The following is an 18,753-nucleotide window of genomic DNA, read 5'->3' on the forward strand; positions in this document are numbered from 1 at the left end:
GGCTTATATAAATCATAATATCAGGAATGTTTCAGATCTAAACAAGTTAGACAATTATCTCTTTAAATGAAATTTTATAGCTTTAAATATATATTTAGTACACACAAATATATGCTATATCTATATATACTGTATATATATATTTCTATAAATCTATATATGTGATTTTATATGCTTTTGTGTGAGAGATTATAAAAGTATGAAATGTGCTAATAAATTGATAACATTTTAAGTGTTCCCACATTCTGTCTCTGACTAGCATTTCCAGGATCTTCTCTGTAGTTGATCAGAGTTTTGAGTGTGGTTTATTTGCTCTCTCCTAGCTTTCTTACATATGTGTTAAATTAGCTTATTTACAAATCATGAGTGTTTCCAATAAAGATTTTTTAAAAGTCTGCCAAATCAGTCCTCTACCTTTCTAGTCACTTCCTTCAAAAATAATTCAGATCATGTCCAGCCCTGGAAGATGCTCATATTTCTCAGTCACTTTTTCTGGTTTGGTGGTGTTATTCTTTACCATTTTCTTTTCCTCTCCTAGCAGATCTAGATTTGCTTCTATCATTGGTTGTCTTTTTTTTTTTTGCTTATAAATGTGATCATAGTTTAATCTTTCCAGTACTCTTTGGTGCCTTATTTATGTCTCTTTTAGGGTTGGTCCACATTACAAAGTTAGATCAGTTTACCTACATGACTCAGGGCTATGAAAAATGTCATGTCTGGCATGATGTAATTAAGCTAACCTAAGCCCCTGTGTAGACATTGCTAGATCAATGGAAGAATTCTTCCATCAATCTAGTTACTGCCAGAAGCGGCTTTACTGTAATAATGGAAGAACCACTTCTGTTACTTTAATAAATGCCTATTCCGCAGCACTACAGCAGCACAGCTGCAGAGTTTCTAGTGCAGACATACCCTGACTCTTGGTTTTTATTTCTTTGATCATTTTGCTAGTACAAGCAGTCCCCGGGTTACGTACAAGATAGGGACTGTAGGTTTGTTCTTAAGTTGAATCTGTATGTAAGTCGGAACTGGCGTCAGCCGCTGCTGAAACTGATCAGTTTCAACCGCGGTTGAATCTGGACGCCAGTTTTGACTTACATTCAGATTCAACTTAAGAAACCCAGGCGGCCCCAAGTTAGCTGCTGCTGAAACTGATCAGCGGCTGATTCCAGGAAGCCTGGGGAAGAGCAACTCTGCCTCGGGCTTCCTGTAGTCAGCCGCTGGTCAGTTTCAGCAGCGGCTGACTTGGGGACACCTGAGGCAGAGCAGCTGGGGTGCTGCTGGGTTGCTCCAGTAGCGCGGCTCCTTGGCGCTACTGGAGCAACTCAGCAGCACCCCAGCTGCTCTGCCCCAGGCGTCCTGATTCAGCCGCTGCTGAAACTGACCAGCAGCGGCTGAATCAGGACGCCTGGGGCAGAGCAGCTGGGGTGCTGCCGGGTTGGTCCGGAGCGGCGCTGCGGGACCAACCCGGCAGCCCCCAGCTGCTCTACCCCACGGGTAGGCAAGAAAAGCCTGGTCTGCTGGGGGGGGGGCACTAGCTGCACCCCCCCCCCCCCCCCAGCAGACCAGGGAGACGGGGGTGGCGGGACCACCCAAGTCCTCCACGGTTTTGCTCCGTCTCCCTGGTCTGCTGACCTGGGAGACGCGGAGCAAAGCCGCAGAGCACGCAGGCAGCGGGACAGTCCAGGCGCACCGCGGCTGTCCCACTGCTGGCGTGCTCCGAGGCTTTGCTCCCCATCTCCCTGGTCTGCTGGTCAGACCAGGGAGACGGGGAGCAAAGCCGTGGAGCACGCCCGCAGCGGGACAGCCCAAGCGCGCCTGGGCTGTCCCGCTGCGGGCATGCTCCAAGGCTTTGCTCCCCGTCTCCCTGCAGGCCAGGGAGACGGGGAGCAGCTTTTCTCACCCCGGAGGACGGGGGTGGCAGACCGCGGCGCATCTGGGCGTCCCGCCACTCCTGTCCTTCGGGGCGAGAAAAGCCCCGTTCGTAACTGCGGATCCGACATAAGTCGGATCCGCGTAACTCGGGGACTGCCTGTATGTGAATTGCCAGGGCACAGTTTACACTTCATTACTCTCTTATTTGTCATAGGTCTCTTAACCTTTCCCCTTATGTCCGTTCTCTTTATCACATTTGATTTTACTCAACTCTTTGTCTCAGACTTTGCTTTGCCAGTGTCTGATGAATTTATTTTCTCTACTGTTTTGGTGGCTAACTTAATTACAGAGTAGTCCTGTGGCACCTTAGAGACTAACAAAAATATATGTATAGTATCATGAGCTTTTGTGGGCAAAACCCATTTCATCAAATGAGCTGGAGTTGAAATTTGGCCGTGTGTGTGTGGAGAGAGAGAGAGAGAGAAATATTTTTTTCTCTTTAGTTCCAAATTGTATCTTCTTCGTTTTCAAACAAAGTGAGGGACCAGAATTTTTCAAACTCAGAAGCCTTAAGCTAGACACCTATATCCACATTTCAGGCATCCAGATAAGCATATTGATTTCCAGTGGTGCTGAGCACTTGCATTACTTAATCAGGAGAGTGAAGAAACTAGTATTGCACTTGTTACTGACCTTTTTTTTTTAGCATCCAGTCTATATTAATTTTATTTGGTGATGAAAATTTCAGAAAACATGGAAGCTCTGCCCACATCCTGAAATAGGAGTAGAAAGCCCAAGCAGGAGAAGTTTCTGAAATGAGAACGTCTCCCTATTGCTGACTCCAGTAGCTGTGAGTGTACATACCAAAAATGACAGCTTGGCTGGATGTGTTGTCAGGCTGTTTACACTTCCTGTAACATACAGTGTGGACAGTTACGTTTTTCAACATCGCACCATAAACAAGGCACTAAAGCAATCCAACTTCAGGATGACATTGGGATGCCTGGGGTACAGTAGCTTCAACTCAGGAGTCCCAGGTTTGCACGTGAATTAAAAATTTCTTAACCTGTCCTTGACAATCAGTATAGATGCTCACGTGGTAGGTTCTCCATCCCAGAGTTCTCTGATTAAAGTCCCACTAGCCCTGAGTTTACATTGCACTGTAGACATACCACAGAGTATGTCTATACTGTGGTAAAATCCCCACAGCCCTGAGCACATCCCTAACTCTCAAAGCCCAAAGGGCTTGCAGGCCTCAGGCTACATGGCTATAAAATTGCAATGTAGATGTTTGGGTTGGAGCTGAATCTGAGGCTGTAAGACCCTGTGAGGAGGAAGATTTCTGAGCCCAGGCTCCAGCCTGAAATATTTACACTGTAGTTTTATAGCCCACAGCATGAGTCCTGCAAACCCAAGTCAGTTGAACTGGGCCAGCAATGTTCATGCCACAGGTCTTTTACTGCAGTTTCGATGTACCCACAGAGGTAATTCAAACAGCAAAAAAAACACTCAGGCTGCAGAGAGTGATAGTTATCAGCTGGGGAATTGTACTAACCTGAACTGTAGTTGATATTTTTTGATGAGTTAAAAGCTCACTCAGACTGCTTTTGTGTTTGGAATGGATGTGAGTTGGAGCAATATTCAAATTATAAAGAAAATGCTAATAGTCATGTAGTGGCTTTTGAAGAGACCAGTATCTGTCTAGCCAGTTCTGTGTTGTCTGTTGACTTACTTGCATATTGTTAAAATGTATTTATATAAAATATATATATTTTTTAAATTATCCACTCATTGTTCGCTGGATTCTGTAGATTGGGTTATTATATGTAAGCACTCAATATTCACTGTAGATACAGCCCAGTACTCTTTGAAACAGGATACTAAGTATGATAAATAGCCTTCATGTGTAATATAATAGTACATGGAAAAGTAAAGAGAATTGTTGGTTTATATTCCACTAAAGTCATTACATTATTTTTGTTTTAAAGTAGCAGCAGCAGCTAGGCATTCTTATATCTATAAATCAGCTGAAAAGGAAGTAGTTATTTGAGGATGTAAGAGAAGATTAATATAATAAGGAATAATAATCCAAAACAGTATTAAATTATGGGGTTTGGATGACAAAATGTACTATACAGTACTGTGAATTATAGAGGCACTGTAGTAAAAACACGAGTAGCCAGCAACTAGCATTTGTACTAAGTTTTTAAGAATATAATTTTGGGCATTTCTGAGTATAATTAAAATATAATAATTGAAAAAAGCACATTATGTGTTCAGTAATTATATTCTATGAAGTGGAGCATATTAGTGCTATACAGTATGAATGATCCATGCTGCCTGATAATTCTAAATTAACAAAATAATAAAAGGCTTTCACATTTCCTGTGCAACTTGAAGACAAGTAATACTGCATATTGATTTCCTCCACTTAAAAATTAACTACTGAACATTGTTATCAACTATCTGTCTGACTCATGCCTCCAGTTGTATTTCTTCCAAGGTAAAAGTTTTCAACAATGCTGGAATACTCGTAGCAAAAAATGGCAAATGTTATGTAGTATAGATTGAGATGGGGTTTCTATTATACCTCCCTCTTTTAAATTCTTTGTTTAAATTCCTTGTGTTTCTTTAATTTAAAAAAAAAGTTTCAAATTATGCGAACCATCACTGTGAATGTCTTTATTGTGTGGCTATAATTATATCTGTAATTAGGATTGCCAGGTGTCCCCAGTTTTGAACTGGACAGTCCAGTATTTGAGCTTTCTGTTCAGGAAACAAATTGAGAAAATATAAATGAGAAAATATACATGTCTGGTATATTCTAAATAAGATGTAATGTAATGTCAAGTGTGTCTGGTATTTTTGTTGAAATCATCTGGCAACCCTATCTGTAATACTGTATTAACATAATAACATTTTATATTTAATTTACCCCAGTGTTCTCAATTTATATGATTTGTTTTGCAGAGCAATCAGAGGTCCCATTTAGAATTGGGCCTTCTGATCTAGGTAAAATACAAATAATATTACAAAAATTGCATAAGGTATGTAAAACCAGTGGATAGCATCTACCTCGTTGTTATGGTGTAACTGTTAGTTGAGTTTGAAAAACTTAAGCTAAATGTGACCTCTCTGTATTCAAATCTAGGCTTTTGGCCAGAGAACTAATTCAAATATAGAATTTTGTCCTCAAAACACATATGCATATAAACATGCATATTTTCAGGATGAGAATTACAATTGACAGAGGTTTAAAATGGTATCTTTCTTTGTTTATTTTTTCATCCTAGATTTTCTGTGTTCGCTATGACTGCACCCAAAAGGAAACTGTCTCAAACAATTGAATGAACCATATTTCTGGCCTATGCTGGGTTCCCCTAGTTCTTGAAAGATATGAAATTGGGAGAAGCTGTAGTACAAAAAGACCCTGTTTCTGTTTTCTCTCCTGCAGCCCAATTGCTGTGCCCCTTTTTATAATTAAATTCTAAAGTGTTAATATATGTGTATTAATGCACATTAGACTTCCTAACACCTCCTTTGTATTGTCAGGCCATGCTTGATTCTTTATCTCATCTCCCTGAGTGGTATGGTATAAAGGAAATGCAAGCAAACTGGATAGGTGATTGTGTCGGATGCTACCTTGACTTCATGTTAAAGGTAAGTTTAAAAAGTTTACCATCCCTTTCTTTGTGTGAAATATGCAAAATCACTGAAATGAAGAATGGGATTTCTTTTTCTCTCTAGAAGACTTGAAAGTTAAAGATATTATTACAGGTTGAACTTCTCTAGGCAAGAACTCTCTGGTCTGAAAACATCCATGGTCCGGAATGATTTTGGTTAGCCAGATGTCCACTTTTCATGGGTGTGGCCAAGTTTCCTGTGGTTCCATAAAGTTTGTTTACAGCCATCAGTCCTTACTCTGTGTTCTGTGCTGTTATTTAGCTCTAATTTACCCCTTAGTGCCCTCTTACAGCCCAGTAAGCAGTGGAAGTGTCAGTAATGCTGCTAGACAATATTGATCTCCCTTGGTTCGGCAAATTCTCTGATTCGGAACCGGTCAGGTCCGGAGGGTGCCAGACTAGAGAGGTTCAACCTGTATAAATATATATGTTTATTAAATGTATCATTTTGTATCATTTTTCTTCTTGCTGCACTATAACATTCATAGCTCATTGAAGATTTCCTGCAGAAAGGTTATGGCAGACTTTGGTGTTTTTGTAAGTGAACTTTAGTTAATAACCCAAATCTATGGCTGTTCAGAGTTCACATTGTAACCCAATGCAAATCAAGATGTGAGGTTACTTATATATCAGATTTAATGAGAAGCTACTGTCATGAGATTATATTTAGTCACTAGAAGGAGTACAAAAATAAATATGTAGGATTAAGATAAAACAAAGAGGACAAGTATATTGAATTGTTTCTGAGTGTTCTCATAATGATCATTTCAACTTCTTTGATCATATTTAAAAGGTCTAATGCTTCATTATAATGGAATTTATTCGTGGGAGAAACATAGTAACATTTTAGTAACTTCTCAATATAGAAAGTAAGAAACTGAAATCCTCCACCAAAATGTGGTGTGTGATTTGAGCAGTTTGGAACTTGCACCTGTTCATTTTTGTCTGTCCCCCCTACAGTCCACAAAGTCCACTGAAGAGTGCCAAGAAGCTATGCAGATCTAACTTAGTAGTTGTTCAGTCTCTGACGATTCCCAAGAAAAGCCAGTGTCAAGTATAAGTTTGTTTTTGCTAGTGTGGTTATTGGCTTGTAGGACAAAAGTCATATGAAATTATTATTAGTTCTTATTGGGACTCAAACTCCAGTAGTATTTTGCAACTGAGTCTTTAAAACTATTTTTGGTTAAATGCTTTGGATACAGAAGCTTTCTTTCCTATATATTTGTTTTCTTCCTAACATTGAGATCACAGAGCCTGTCCTGCCAACCCACATGACCGTAAAAACTTTTTAGAGCAATTGGTTGTTGAGGGTGCACACATAACCCTGAAGTCCTTAGATATGAGTGTAGACCAATAGAGTACGGTTTTTTTCCTTTTCTTCCACTGTTGGGAAATCTATGCTAAAGTGAGTTTCTTTACGTTGATAGTGCTATTGTAAGTACTATGTTCAATGCAGACTAGAAAATAACATACTGAAAGCGATGGGGGAAAAAAGAAAGCTAAAGAAAAGTGCCAGTAAAAAAAGAGGAAAGAAGCTACAGAGAACTTAAGAAAAATACAGGTGCACTTGCTCTGTGCTCCGTCCACAGAAAAAAATAGAGAATATTTGACATGCTTTTGCAAAGATGCAAAAATGAAAGACACTTGATGCTCTAGGGAGAGATTTTCAAAGGTACAAATGGTGTTAGGCACATAGCACCCTATCACTTCAGTGAGAGCTAGGTGCTTATTTGCTATGGCCTAACATTTCATAAATGTTTTAATTTCTAGGAGCCCAAAATGAAATATCTTAAAGAAGCTCAGTACATTTGAAAAACAGGCCATTTTAGTTCGAGGCTTCTGCAAATGTATGCCTCTATGTGCACTTGAAAATCACTCTGAGGGCTCCATGTGCTAGAGCATGTAACTGGACCAAAATTCTGCAGCACTCTGGTGTGGCAAACTTGGAATTCTACGGTAGTCTCCTTTTAAATTTTAAAAATATTTTAAATTAATAACATATGATAATAAATACCATCTGTACAGTTTCCCCAGTGTTCATTATATATTACAATTAATTTATTTCATCGTGCCATCTTTTCCAGTTTGTATTGTGTTGTCAGTACAGAAATCTGTAGCATTAAACTTCATTCTAGAAATGTCAGTGTGGAGTCTGGAGATGGAAACAATGAAGGGTGATGCTTCCCCGTTACTTGGTTACCTGGTTGTTATCCGTTAACATCCCTAATAATAACTATCTTTTTGGACAAAAGAGAAGTTAGTTTTGATGGGCTGGAGTTGTTGGTTCAGTAAATCCCATTTCATCCCAGATGGCATTTGGGATTCAGCTGGAGCTGAGAGGTGGCAATGTTATCTGGGCCCCTCTCCCTAGCCCAGTCTGGTTAGGACATCTCAAGATTAGGATAATGAAGACCTGGGGTTCCAGGAGATGAAGGGGATGGAAGCCATGAAGGTGAAGCTTGCTTCAGTAGCCACCATTTCTGTTATTTCACTTTATCAGTTCTTTCTGTATTTTCTTTCCCCCAAAAGTTTGTTACTTTTAGCAAGAAGTGATGGATGGAATAACCCATCTCCACATTAATTTTCACACCATTAGGCCTAATATCTGATACATTTGTTTTAACAAACACAATTTGAACAGTCCTTGGATTATATCAATATATGCATGGCCTTCTCTTTGAACTAATTTAGTCTGTTTCTCTTGCACTTGTTTATAATATTCTTTATTAAAAATAATTTGACCTGCTTTCCACGGTATATCCCTATGCAGGCAAAAGCAATAGAGCAATTGCCACAAAAGGAGGAAATATAAAAAATGCATTTTAATGGAGAAAATTAGCAATAAAACTACTCTGAAATACTTTCTGTCCTTTATCAGGTTAATGGCAAAGAAACAGGAGAGAAATTGGTTGCCTATACATATACACCTGAAGCCATTTATGGTGCTTCCCACTTACATATTTTACCTGATCATAGACTCCTGCATGGGAATAGTAGTGTGAAGGAAGTGTTGCAGAGAGAGTTTGTTCCAGGCAAAGGTGAGTTTTTGCTCAAATTTTTTTTTCTGGAAGTAAGACAGTTTCAGAGCATAATCTTAAAAAAAGTAAGCCTGAGCGTGACAATTCCTGTGGAGGAGAAACAATTCCCTTTGATTCTTTGTACATAGCAAGTAGTATTACTTTTCCTCTCCCTAACTTCAAGTACGGTGGGGTGACAGTAACTGGAATATCAATCTTAGTGTTATAATGGTTGTAAAATCTTTAAAGAAGTCAATTGATTGCATGAAAATAGGGAACTGAATTCCTGTTTCTATTCTGGGACCTTTCTACCATGAATAGTAGAAAGAGTCCACATTCTGGCTGTAGTTGCCCAGTGGAAAATTCTCCTGGTGGAGGGTTGCCTCCACATTGGCATAAAGCTGGCAGGCCTAACCACAAGTGCCTCCTTATTCTGCCCTCCATCCCTGGGGTGTAGAAGACATGTGGGAAAGGATCAGAGTGTGGAGGGCACATGACTAAGGTATGCTTTGTCACACTGATCCTCAGCTGGCATAGGGTCTCAATGGAGTAAATCAGAGTTGGCATTGACTTATTCTGAAGCTGGTACAGACTGTGTTCCAGTGTAAGAGAGTTGTAATTGACTTCTTAGGACACCCTACTCACGAGGGCTAAGTAGAGCTATGGCCCATTGTTTTGTTACATTTGGAAACCCACAATAATAAGAGTAACAAGATGCCTTAAAGCAGATTAAGTACAAAATATATATGATTTATTTCCACTCCATCCTGCTAATACTTGCATTTTTATTAAGTTGAAAAAAATATTACCTACCTTGTGCACACATGTTATAAAATCAACTCCTCTTACATTCAGGGGAACAGATAACCAGTTGTATATAGGGTTACCATCAATATTTTTTGTTAGTCTCTAAGGTGCTGCAGGACTATTTGTTGTTTAAGTTCTGTATTGCTTACTTTTTTCCTGATGTCTCGCTGGGCATAAAATTAAGGCTACTCTAAATTGCAACAGCTCACAATAGTCCATAAAGGGCCATCTGCTTGCTGTGGGTAGTTGGAGCACAGCGCATTTCAGCCACTCGTCCCCACTGTGACATGCTCACTGAACAGAGTGCTGAAGGTGGTATAGGAACTGGCTATGCCAGGTTTACAGCTGTTGGGGATTTGCCCACAAGGGGGAAATCCCCAACAGGAAAGAGATGCCTGATTTCATCACCTTTGCACCACTGGGCACATGGACAAAGCCAACTAGAGAATCTTGAATACTAATTTTTCCACCTCATTCAATGACCGAATACTTGGCTCAGAGCTTGAGGCAGCTGTTTAAGAATTATTTTTATCTTTGCTGCTCAATGTGTGGCTCATTGCCTCATTAGCTTTATATCCTCCAACTTCTGCAGGGAATGAGGAAGGAATCATGCAGGGAAAAAAATGAACATGTAATTAAAGATAGTGTCATAATGCCCATGCACTGGGAGCAGAATTATGACACTTCCTGACTTGAAAGGTTCATTTTTGCAACTTGGATATTTTTTCATATAGAATCAGAAGAAACAGGAATCGGAAGGTATTGGTTATCTCCAGCTTCTTCCATGGAAACCAGGAGAAACAGGTGTTGTGATATCAGAGGGATTCTGCTGTATGATTAAACATCATACTGCCCCTGAAAAATGCACGTTAAGCTCTTAGAATTCACCTAAATCAGAACAGATTTTCATTGGCCCAGAGAAGGGCACAGATGCATCCTAGGGATTACCTCCTTGCCACATTTTATATTCCTGTGCCAGACAACCAGAGTGCAAAAGCTGTGCAATAATGATCATGTGGTTTTTTTATATCTGCAAAATTGTATTTTTACACATTTCCTACACAAAAGTAGTTGAACCATTGTTGCTTCAAGTTGCCCAAAAGAAGTCACCCTCCTGTGAGACCAGATCCATAAAATTTCAGAAATAATGAATGAAAGTTTGAGACAGTTATAAGCAATTGTGAAAAGAACCTATAAAATGGAAACAGTTACACACCTTGTGATGTGCCCCAGTGTATAATCTGGAAGTATGGGACTACTGTGCTCCATCAGTTCTCCTCTCTGGGCTGTCTCATACAATACAGTGGTAGCAACAATCAGCGGAATCCCTCCAGGTGCTGTGATTACTCAGTTAACTGTAGAGACACTTTCAGCTAAGTTGCATGAATGCTCTGTAAGACACTCATGAGTTACACAGAGACCCCACTCAATTTTCCAAGCCTTGCACCCCAGAAATGCACCATTTTGCACAGCTCTCAGTGCAAGCTCACCAGTTAGTTCACTACTTCATTAAAGAAAAGTGGACACTTAACAGCCTTTGAGACATGGGAGTTAGGTAATTACCCTGGGTATGTGCCCTTTCTGAAGAGTCTCTAGAAGAGTGGATTTTTATTGTTGGGCCATCAATACATATCTAACTGGTCCTGATGTACTGTATATCTGTCTTGTCAGTTGCTCCTTTGTTACTACTGAAAGGCAAGCTGTGAGCATTTCCCACTTATCCCATGTTTCAGTAACAAACACAGCAATATTTCATAACTCCACATAAAATGATAGTATGTATAATCCAACATGATAGTAATATTCAACAGATACCTCATTTTAAATGATACCTTACAAGCCATACTGTGTATAAAACATATAATCATATAACTGCAGTGTGCTATTTTGAGGTACAATGTGTCACACATCTACTATAGTACTGCTATGCACTTGTGCTATTATATATGTGTTCATCTGTACATGGACATACTGGCCCCCTTGAAGTCACTTTTGCCATTACCTTGAGTGATGACAGACTTTTACCCCAGATATTCAGATAGAAGTTTTGTATAAAAGCTCTAAAAAAGTGTATCAAATTAGACCTTACCAATGCTTTTAATTGCAGAATAATACATCCCTTTGCTATTAAAAAGGAAGACTTTTAATTTTTGTTTTGGCAAGAAGTGATTTCCTGACACTGCTTTGCATCATTGTGAGTTCTCAATTGCACAGCTGGAAAGATGTGGTTGCCAGGAGAAAAAAGATGTGGTATGGCAAAGTAGCTTAATGTTCTTGTAGTGTTAGCTGGAATGTTCCATTACTTAATATTTTATGTAATTATTGTTTCAAGAGAAGTTAGCAATTAACTTTACAGTGTTTAAGCTTTGGCTCTAGCACAGTATAGTTAGGAAACGAACCTCCATTCAGTATGTATTAATGTGGAGTGTCTTGATGCAAGGATCTGCCCCCTAGATTGTTCATCAGTCAATTTGAGTATATTAATAGATTTGTATAGGTTTATAATTAAAATGTCATCCCTTTGCCATGATTATAATTACGACATGAAGAGACCAAACAAAAAACTGAGATATTAGACTTGAAAATTGTTTCCCAGGCCATTCCAGGCTTCGCCATAAAACTGATTTTTTTTGCTGAGGGACGAGAGAGAGATTTAAAAAGTTGAATCTCCTATACATGAATTTTCTCTTTTTACTTGCTTTCCAAGAATGAAAATGACTCCCCGTTTCCTTTTTTTAATAGAAGAGGAAGACTTTGGGTTATGTTTAGCAGAGGAAATTTTCTGTGAATGCTGATAGTTCAGCATTAAGCTGAATATCCAACAAAGATGAAATCTAGAAAAGTAGTAATCAAGAAAGGGAAAAAAAAGAGTAGTAGCTTGCAAACTGCCAAGAATAGTAACCGTACCCTTTCAGAGCTATTTATTTTACTTCAAGAAAATGTATTGTTTATGTTTTTCTAACAAGACTGAGTTTTCTGCTAAGCTGAATAGAGCTGGTATAACTAAGGGGAAAATATGAGTGGTCTAAGTTTCAGGTTTGCGGTACCATCCTAGACAGATTCAATTCCCAGAAGGATCAACTCAAGTCCCTCTTCCATCCAAGACCGGTGAAATACATGCTAGGCAATTTGCCATGTGAGTGTTTTTCAAACTAGACCTTAAACATTTAGGTCCTTTACATTTTGAATAGACTTTAAAGATCCCACAGCATTTTTAATAAGAGTAGGCATTTGCTTTAGTATCCTTGACTAAAAATTCTCTTCCACTCACAGTTGCATAGTATGCTGAGCAGTGTTCATCTACATCAATGTTTCTCAACCAGTGATACAAGTACCCTTAGGGGTACTCGAGAGAATTCTGGGGGGAGGGGGGTACGTCAGCACAACTGAAATTTGGAGAAAACTGAATTTTTGTTCTAAGTTTTACAGCGCTTTATTATTTTTGTACTTTTTTCACCGAAAAATTTCATTACTCATCTGGCTACGATTAAGTTGTTTAAGCAAATGTGTTGCAATGGTAGAAAAACGTTGTGTCTGAAAACTGTAGGTACTGGGGTTACTTATAATTTTTTTTTCAAAGGGGTACTTTATAAAAAAAAAAAAGGTTGAGAAACACTGATCTACATGACTGTAGAACTCTGCCATGGTGAAAGTAATTTTTAAATGACTTTGATCTGAAGGGCACTGAAAAATTTAGAGATGGGCCTAATTTTCCAAATTCAGATCTGGATTGTGAGCCTTCAGTATTCAACATTTTGTATCGCAGGTTTTAATTTGTCCCACTTACCCTAAATACTGGGAACTTCTGCAAAATGCAGATGTGACTTCAGATTCTGAATTTAATGTCATGTACTTTTCTTTAGTCGGATCTGAAGCAGTATTTTTTCTTAGTTTTGTGGTAATATCCTCTAGCATCCAAGTTAGGTGTTTCTTTTGCTTCTGGCCCCAACCTAAGGCTAGCTCATATGAGTTAATGGTAATCCCTTATTCTGGTTGAGAACTATTTTTCTTTCTTAAATACTAAATTTCTGCTTTCTGTGAAACCTTTTGTGTTTTATTGATTCTTTTGCCTGGAAAGGAAAGTGAGCAACTTCTGTGAGCAACATCTGGGATTGTGAGGGAAGACAGGTAGGAGGTACTGTTATACCCTTCACCTTTGAAGGATAATTTTGTTCAACTATCTCAGCAAAAAGATATGAGAGAGCTTCCAAATCTATTTATGTCAAACTCCTCCGTTCTGCTATACCTACTACTTTTGGCAGGTATCAGGTTGACTAGAATTTATTATTTTAAAGGAACACTTGCTATATATATGTCAGAGGAGTAGTCATGTTAGTCTGTAAGGGTATGTCTACACTACCACCCTAGTTCGAACTAGGGTGGTTAATGTAGGCAACTGGAGTTGCAAATGAAGCCCGGGATTTGAATTTTCCAGGCTTCATTTGCATATTGCCCGGCGCCGCCATTTTTAAATGTCCGTTAGTTCGGACTCCGTGCCCGCGGCTACACGCGGCACGAACTAGGTAGTTCGGATTAGGCTTCCTATTCCGAACTACCGGTACACCTCGTTCCATGAGGAGTAATGGTAATTCGGAATAGGAAGCCTAATCCGAACTACCTTGTTCGTGCCGCGTGTAGCCGCGGGCACGAAGTCCGAACTAGCGGACATTTAAAAATGGCGGCGCCGGGCAATATGCAAATGAAGCCTGGAAAATTCAAATCCCGGGCTTCATTTGCAACTCCGGTTGCCTACATTAACCACCCTAGTTCAAAGTAGGGTGGTAGTGTAGACATACCCTAACTTAAAAAAAAAATACCTTAAAAACAGTGAGTGGTCCTGTAGCACCTTAGAGACTAACAAAAATATATATGGTATCATTAGCTTTTCATGGGCACAACCCATGATAGCTCATGATACCATATTTATTTTACCGTCAATAGTAATGCATTGCTCTGAAATTGTTGTATCTACTGTTGTTTCAAGTAATTTCTAACATGAGTAACCCTGAAAGAGATTGGAGAAAAATAATGTGTTTTACTTGGTTTACTTTGTACAATTGTCTTTGCACATCTGTTCCTTTATTTCTTCTGTATAGTCACTTAGCTTCTTTTATTTGTGGGGATCTTTCAGATGCCATCAGGAAACAGAAAAAGGTTTTAAATCACAAAATTTGGCAATGGAACTTACAGAAGCTTTTAACAGGTTTAAATTCATATTTTGAAGTTGACTAAATTGAGCCTCTCCCTTTAAAAAAAGAAAGTACTTTTTAATTCAATGGATTACTTCATAAGAGATTAGGATGCAAAGCACAGAGATTTTCCTATTAATTAGTGAGATTCTTAGTACTGTTGGTATCATATTTTAATTTTTGTCATGTCTTTTCAGACTGTCTTACTTCAGTGACAGCAGTGAACTTACTTACCAAACAGGAGCTTCCTATAGTCATTTCTGCAAAATCAGATTTTGAGAATTATATTGATACTAAAATAGGTAAGTGACAGTTAAAATATAAGCGCAACAGTGAGTTTTTCAGTAACTATGTTGGAGCACCAGAACTGCTGCTGCAAATGTTTTAAGGTAATGACTGCATTAAGATCTGTAGAGGCCATATTCTTCTTAATTAAGGGAAAGGGAATGAAACTGTAGCTATGTAGGATTTTTTTATTGATCTGAATATGAAGAGGCAGGGTAATATATTATAACAAAAGCGAAAAATATTATAAAAATAAATAAAATTAAAAGCTGTCTTAAGTGAGAAGACCTTCACATTTTCTCTTAAGAATTATAGTGTAAGACATGTCAATATGAGTGCTCTCTTTCTCTCTCTAGCATATTATCATGATCCAAAACAGAACCTCATCAGTGTTTGACGCAAAATATAATCGCAAAAGACCAAAACTTGTAGCAGTATTTTTTTTGCTTTGCCTAAGAACCCCACAAGATAACTGTTAAAAATTTCCTGATATTAATAAATATATCAAACTATCAATCCAATGTGGCTTTATCTAATTATATTTGTTTTTATATCAATGAAATGAATGTAAAGTTATTGTGTTTGATCTTGGTCAGTAATCTCAGAACTGAAAACCTGAATGTAACATTCCCCAGGGCTCTCTGGTCTGTCTTTCCTTGCTGCTTCTAGTCTCTCTTCTGCTTCTTTCTTTGCACCTTATTACTTTTACATCCTGGGGAGTATTAGGCTATGTATGCTACCCCACTGGGCATGACCAGGTGAAATGTGGAATATTAGCGTGGGAGGTGCGGTGTAACATTTTCCTGCCCAAATTTGAAGCTTTCTAAAATACAAGGGCCACTTCTATAATAAAATACAGAATTATAGAGGTTCCTCTTGGTGAGCTCTTTTAAAATCAGTTCTGAAGTTCATTGTATTCTCATAAGCTGCTGATTTTTCTTAGAAATTCTTTGTTAAAAGTTATTAGAAAAATGGATTGACTAAATCAAGAGATGTGACTAGCCTACTAGCTGTGATATTATTAATTTCACAGCGTGGGTTAGAACTTGTTAGCCCAATCATATAATAGGCTGTATTATTATGCCCAGTTTTGAATCAGTAAAATGTAGGTGAGTAATGTGAACTGTTAAAGTGAGAATTTTTTAGGTTGTTTTATCATTTTATTCATCGTATTTTACTTCACAAAATTTTTAGATAGTCTTACAAAGCTGTAAAAGCTTAATACATATTTGGAAGATGTATATGAACAAGTGTGGGGGAGAGCATTGAGAAGGGAAAACAGAAGGGAACAATACATAGCATACATTAAAACTTTTCATTTTATGTGAGAGTTGAAAAATAAACTAGCTCACTCTTCTTAGTCCAAAAAGTGGGGCTTTTTAAATCTTAAAGATTGCATGTATTGTCTTTCCCCTGTGTTTTGCCTGTCTTTCTCATTCACAGTCATTGCCTTCCTTTTCAATATCTCCTTTCCAACCTTTGGAAAGCCAAGCATGGTTGCAAAGTCTGGTAACTTTTTCAAACTATTCATCCTCTTCAAGCTGTTTAAACTAACTTGGCTGTTTTATTAGGAAGAGGCCAGATTTTCAAGAGTCTCCAGATTGGCACATTCAAAAGTTTAGCTGGATGCCAACTGTTGATTTTTGACACAGAATTTTTGACGTCGTCTTCTTGGGGGAAAAAAATAGACTAAAATGTGGGTGCTGCTTTCCTCTGTACAACGTATGGTAAAATCACCTGTGGTAGATTATATGGGGTTCTTTAATTTATTAAGATACTGATATATGGTGCCTTGATATGGATTTAAGAATGGTAATATGATTCTTCTGCTCTGGAGATTACATAGTGATTCCCCATTTTTGGTTTCTTTCTGTTCATTCTTTTGTGTTATATGCTTCTGTATTTCCATATATTGATACAGTTGAAATATTTAACTTAATGGGCAGCTCCATGGATGAATAAGGGTGCTATACTATCCTTTGAACTCAAGTTTGTATTATGATAATTCTAAGGCAGTCAGTGATAATGTTTGAGAGCTCCTAGAACTGCAGTATTTCTAGAAATAGGAAGGAAAAGAGCTAACCTGACATTTAGTTTGGTCAGTAATCTGCTGTTCTGTTAGGGTATGTCCATATGGCAGTTATTCCGAAATAACATAGTCAATGTCTACATTACAAGCAGTTATTTTGACATAAGGTCAAAATAATGTCGAGCTGGAGGACTTCTTACTGTGACTCCTGCAACCCTCATCTTACGAGGAGTAAGGGAAGCCAAAGGAAGAGTGCTCTTTCTCAGACTTCCTGCTGTGTAGACAGCGCCAAAAGCCGAAATAAGCTATTTTGACTTAAGTTACGCAATTGACGTCACTCCAGTTGCATAGCCTAGTTTGGCTTTAGCCCTGCTGTATAGACGTCCCCTCAGAAGCCAAGTAAGTAATGCAGGCTTATTTAAACAAATGATCCCCAAAATGAAAAGCAAACTAATGTGGAAAGATATACCTCATTTTGTTATATAATATACCACACAATCTATAATTAATATTTGAATATAAATATGTATAATAAAAATGGGGATTTCTTAACTAACCACCAAAATGCAGTCCTTATTAGTGAAACACAGCAGCTGCTGAACAGATTGCAGCTGTCAGGTGGCAACATTGTGAACAAGGGTTATTTTAAAATAATATATCACTTTTTGATATTGGTAAATTGCAGCAATAAAAATAATTCTGTGTGGGTGAGAAAGGACTTGTATTGAAAAAGTGTGAATATCCCAGGTAATAAGGCACAGTGGGAAAAGGTGTCATCAGTGGCCTTAAGTTTTCTGATTGAATGGCTTATTCTGGCAGCAGTAGGAAATGCTTTCTTTAGCTTTATTCTTAAAAGAAGGTTGACATTACACTGAATTGGAATTACTGGAGATGACTTTGTAGTGGTAAAAGACAAGATTTTAAAGAGGAACCAGCCGTGTTGAAGGACTTTATCATGTCATACTTTCTTTTTAAAAAATACGACCTTTGTTTTAAATAAAACTTTCAGTTATGAAAATTGATTTTTTTAAATGACTAACTTACTATATATTTATGCTATTTGCTTAGTTTCTGCATCTCTCTGCTTGGTAATGAAAACAGATTAGTCAATTTCAGTTTTATTTTACTCAGTTTCAGACCCATTTACTTTCAGGTTCTTCTGAGCTAGCACAGTGATAATGAGTTTTGGGTTGTAAACACTATAAAATAATGTTTGCTTATAATTGTTGTCACTAATATTTCACAAGCTTGTTTTTATGCATTTTATGAAGTTTTGGCAATATTTAATTTGACCGTATTCTTGTTAAAGCCATTGGAAAGAAGTGCCAATAGATGAAAATATTTTTTCCTCGAAAAATTATGAGGAGCAGCCACATTAACTAGTTATGGAGCTGATTTTTCCCCCCTTCCCTGTCTAGGAATTCCTAGTATTAATCCAGAAGATGCTGCTGTAGCTCAGAATCTGGGTCTATCTTTCTCGGAAGTCATTGAAACACTACCAGATGGTTTGGAGACACTAGTCAACTCCAGAGAGGTTGGTGCACTTGTACTGAGGTTTTTTTTCTCAAGTACAGTGATAGCACAAACTAAAACCCACTACAGGTTGGACCCCTCTAGTCCAGCACCCTCCGGACTTAACCAGTCCCAGACAAGGAAATTTGCCGGACTATACAAAGTCTGGTGGGGAGGGGAGTGCTAGCCTCCCTGCTAGGCTTCTCTCCCCAGCCCTCTGGCACCGAGGCCCCCTGCTGTGGCAACCCTGCAGGCTCCACAGACCTGGTAGCTCCCATAGCCCTGCCAGCTTTGCTTCTCCCAAGCTCCAGGAGCTCCCTGCCAGCTGCAGGTGCTGATGCTCCATGGACTCTGCT

General features: G+C 38.5%; 1 protein-coding gene across 1 annotated transcript in view; it reads left to right on the plus strand.

Moving 5' to 3' along the window:
- The window catches only part of LARS2 (leucyl-tRNA synthetase 2, mitochondrial), a 116,456-nt gene that overhangs the window by 57,589 nt on the left and 40,114 nt on the right, over positions 1-18,753 (plus strand). The window contains exons 8-11 of the mRNA XM_075921874.1: positions 5,428-5,535; positions 8,437-8,596; positions 14,769-14,873; positions 18,304-18,419. Coding sequence (XP_075777989.1) covers positions 5,428-5,535; positions 8,437-8,596; positions 14,769-14,873; positions 18,304-18,419 — 489 coding nt within the window. The remainder of the gene's footprint in view (positions 1-5,427; positions 5,536-8,436; positions 8,597-14,768; positions 14,874-18,303; positions 18,420-18,753) is intronic.

This window comes from Pelodiscus sinensis, chromosome 2, assembly GCF_049634645.1.
Source record: "Pelodiscus sinensis isolate JC-2024 chromosome 2, ASM4963464v1, whole genome shotgun sequence".
NCBI lineage: Eukaryota > Metazoa > Chordata > Testudines > Trionychidae > Pelodiscus > Pelodiscus sinensis.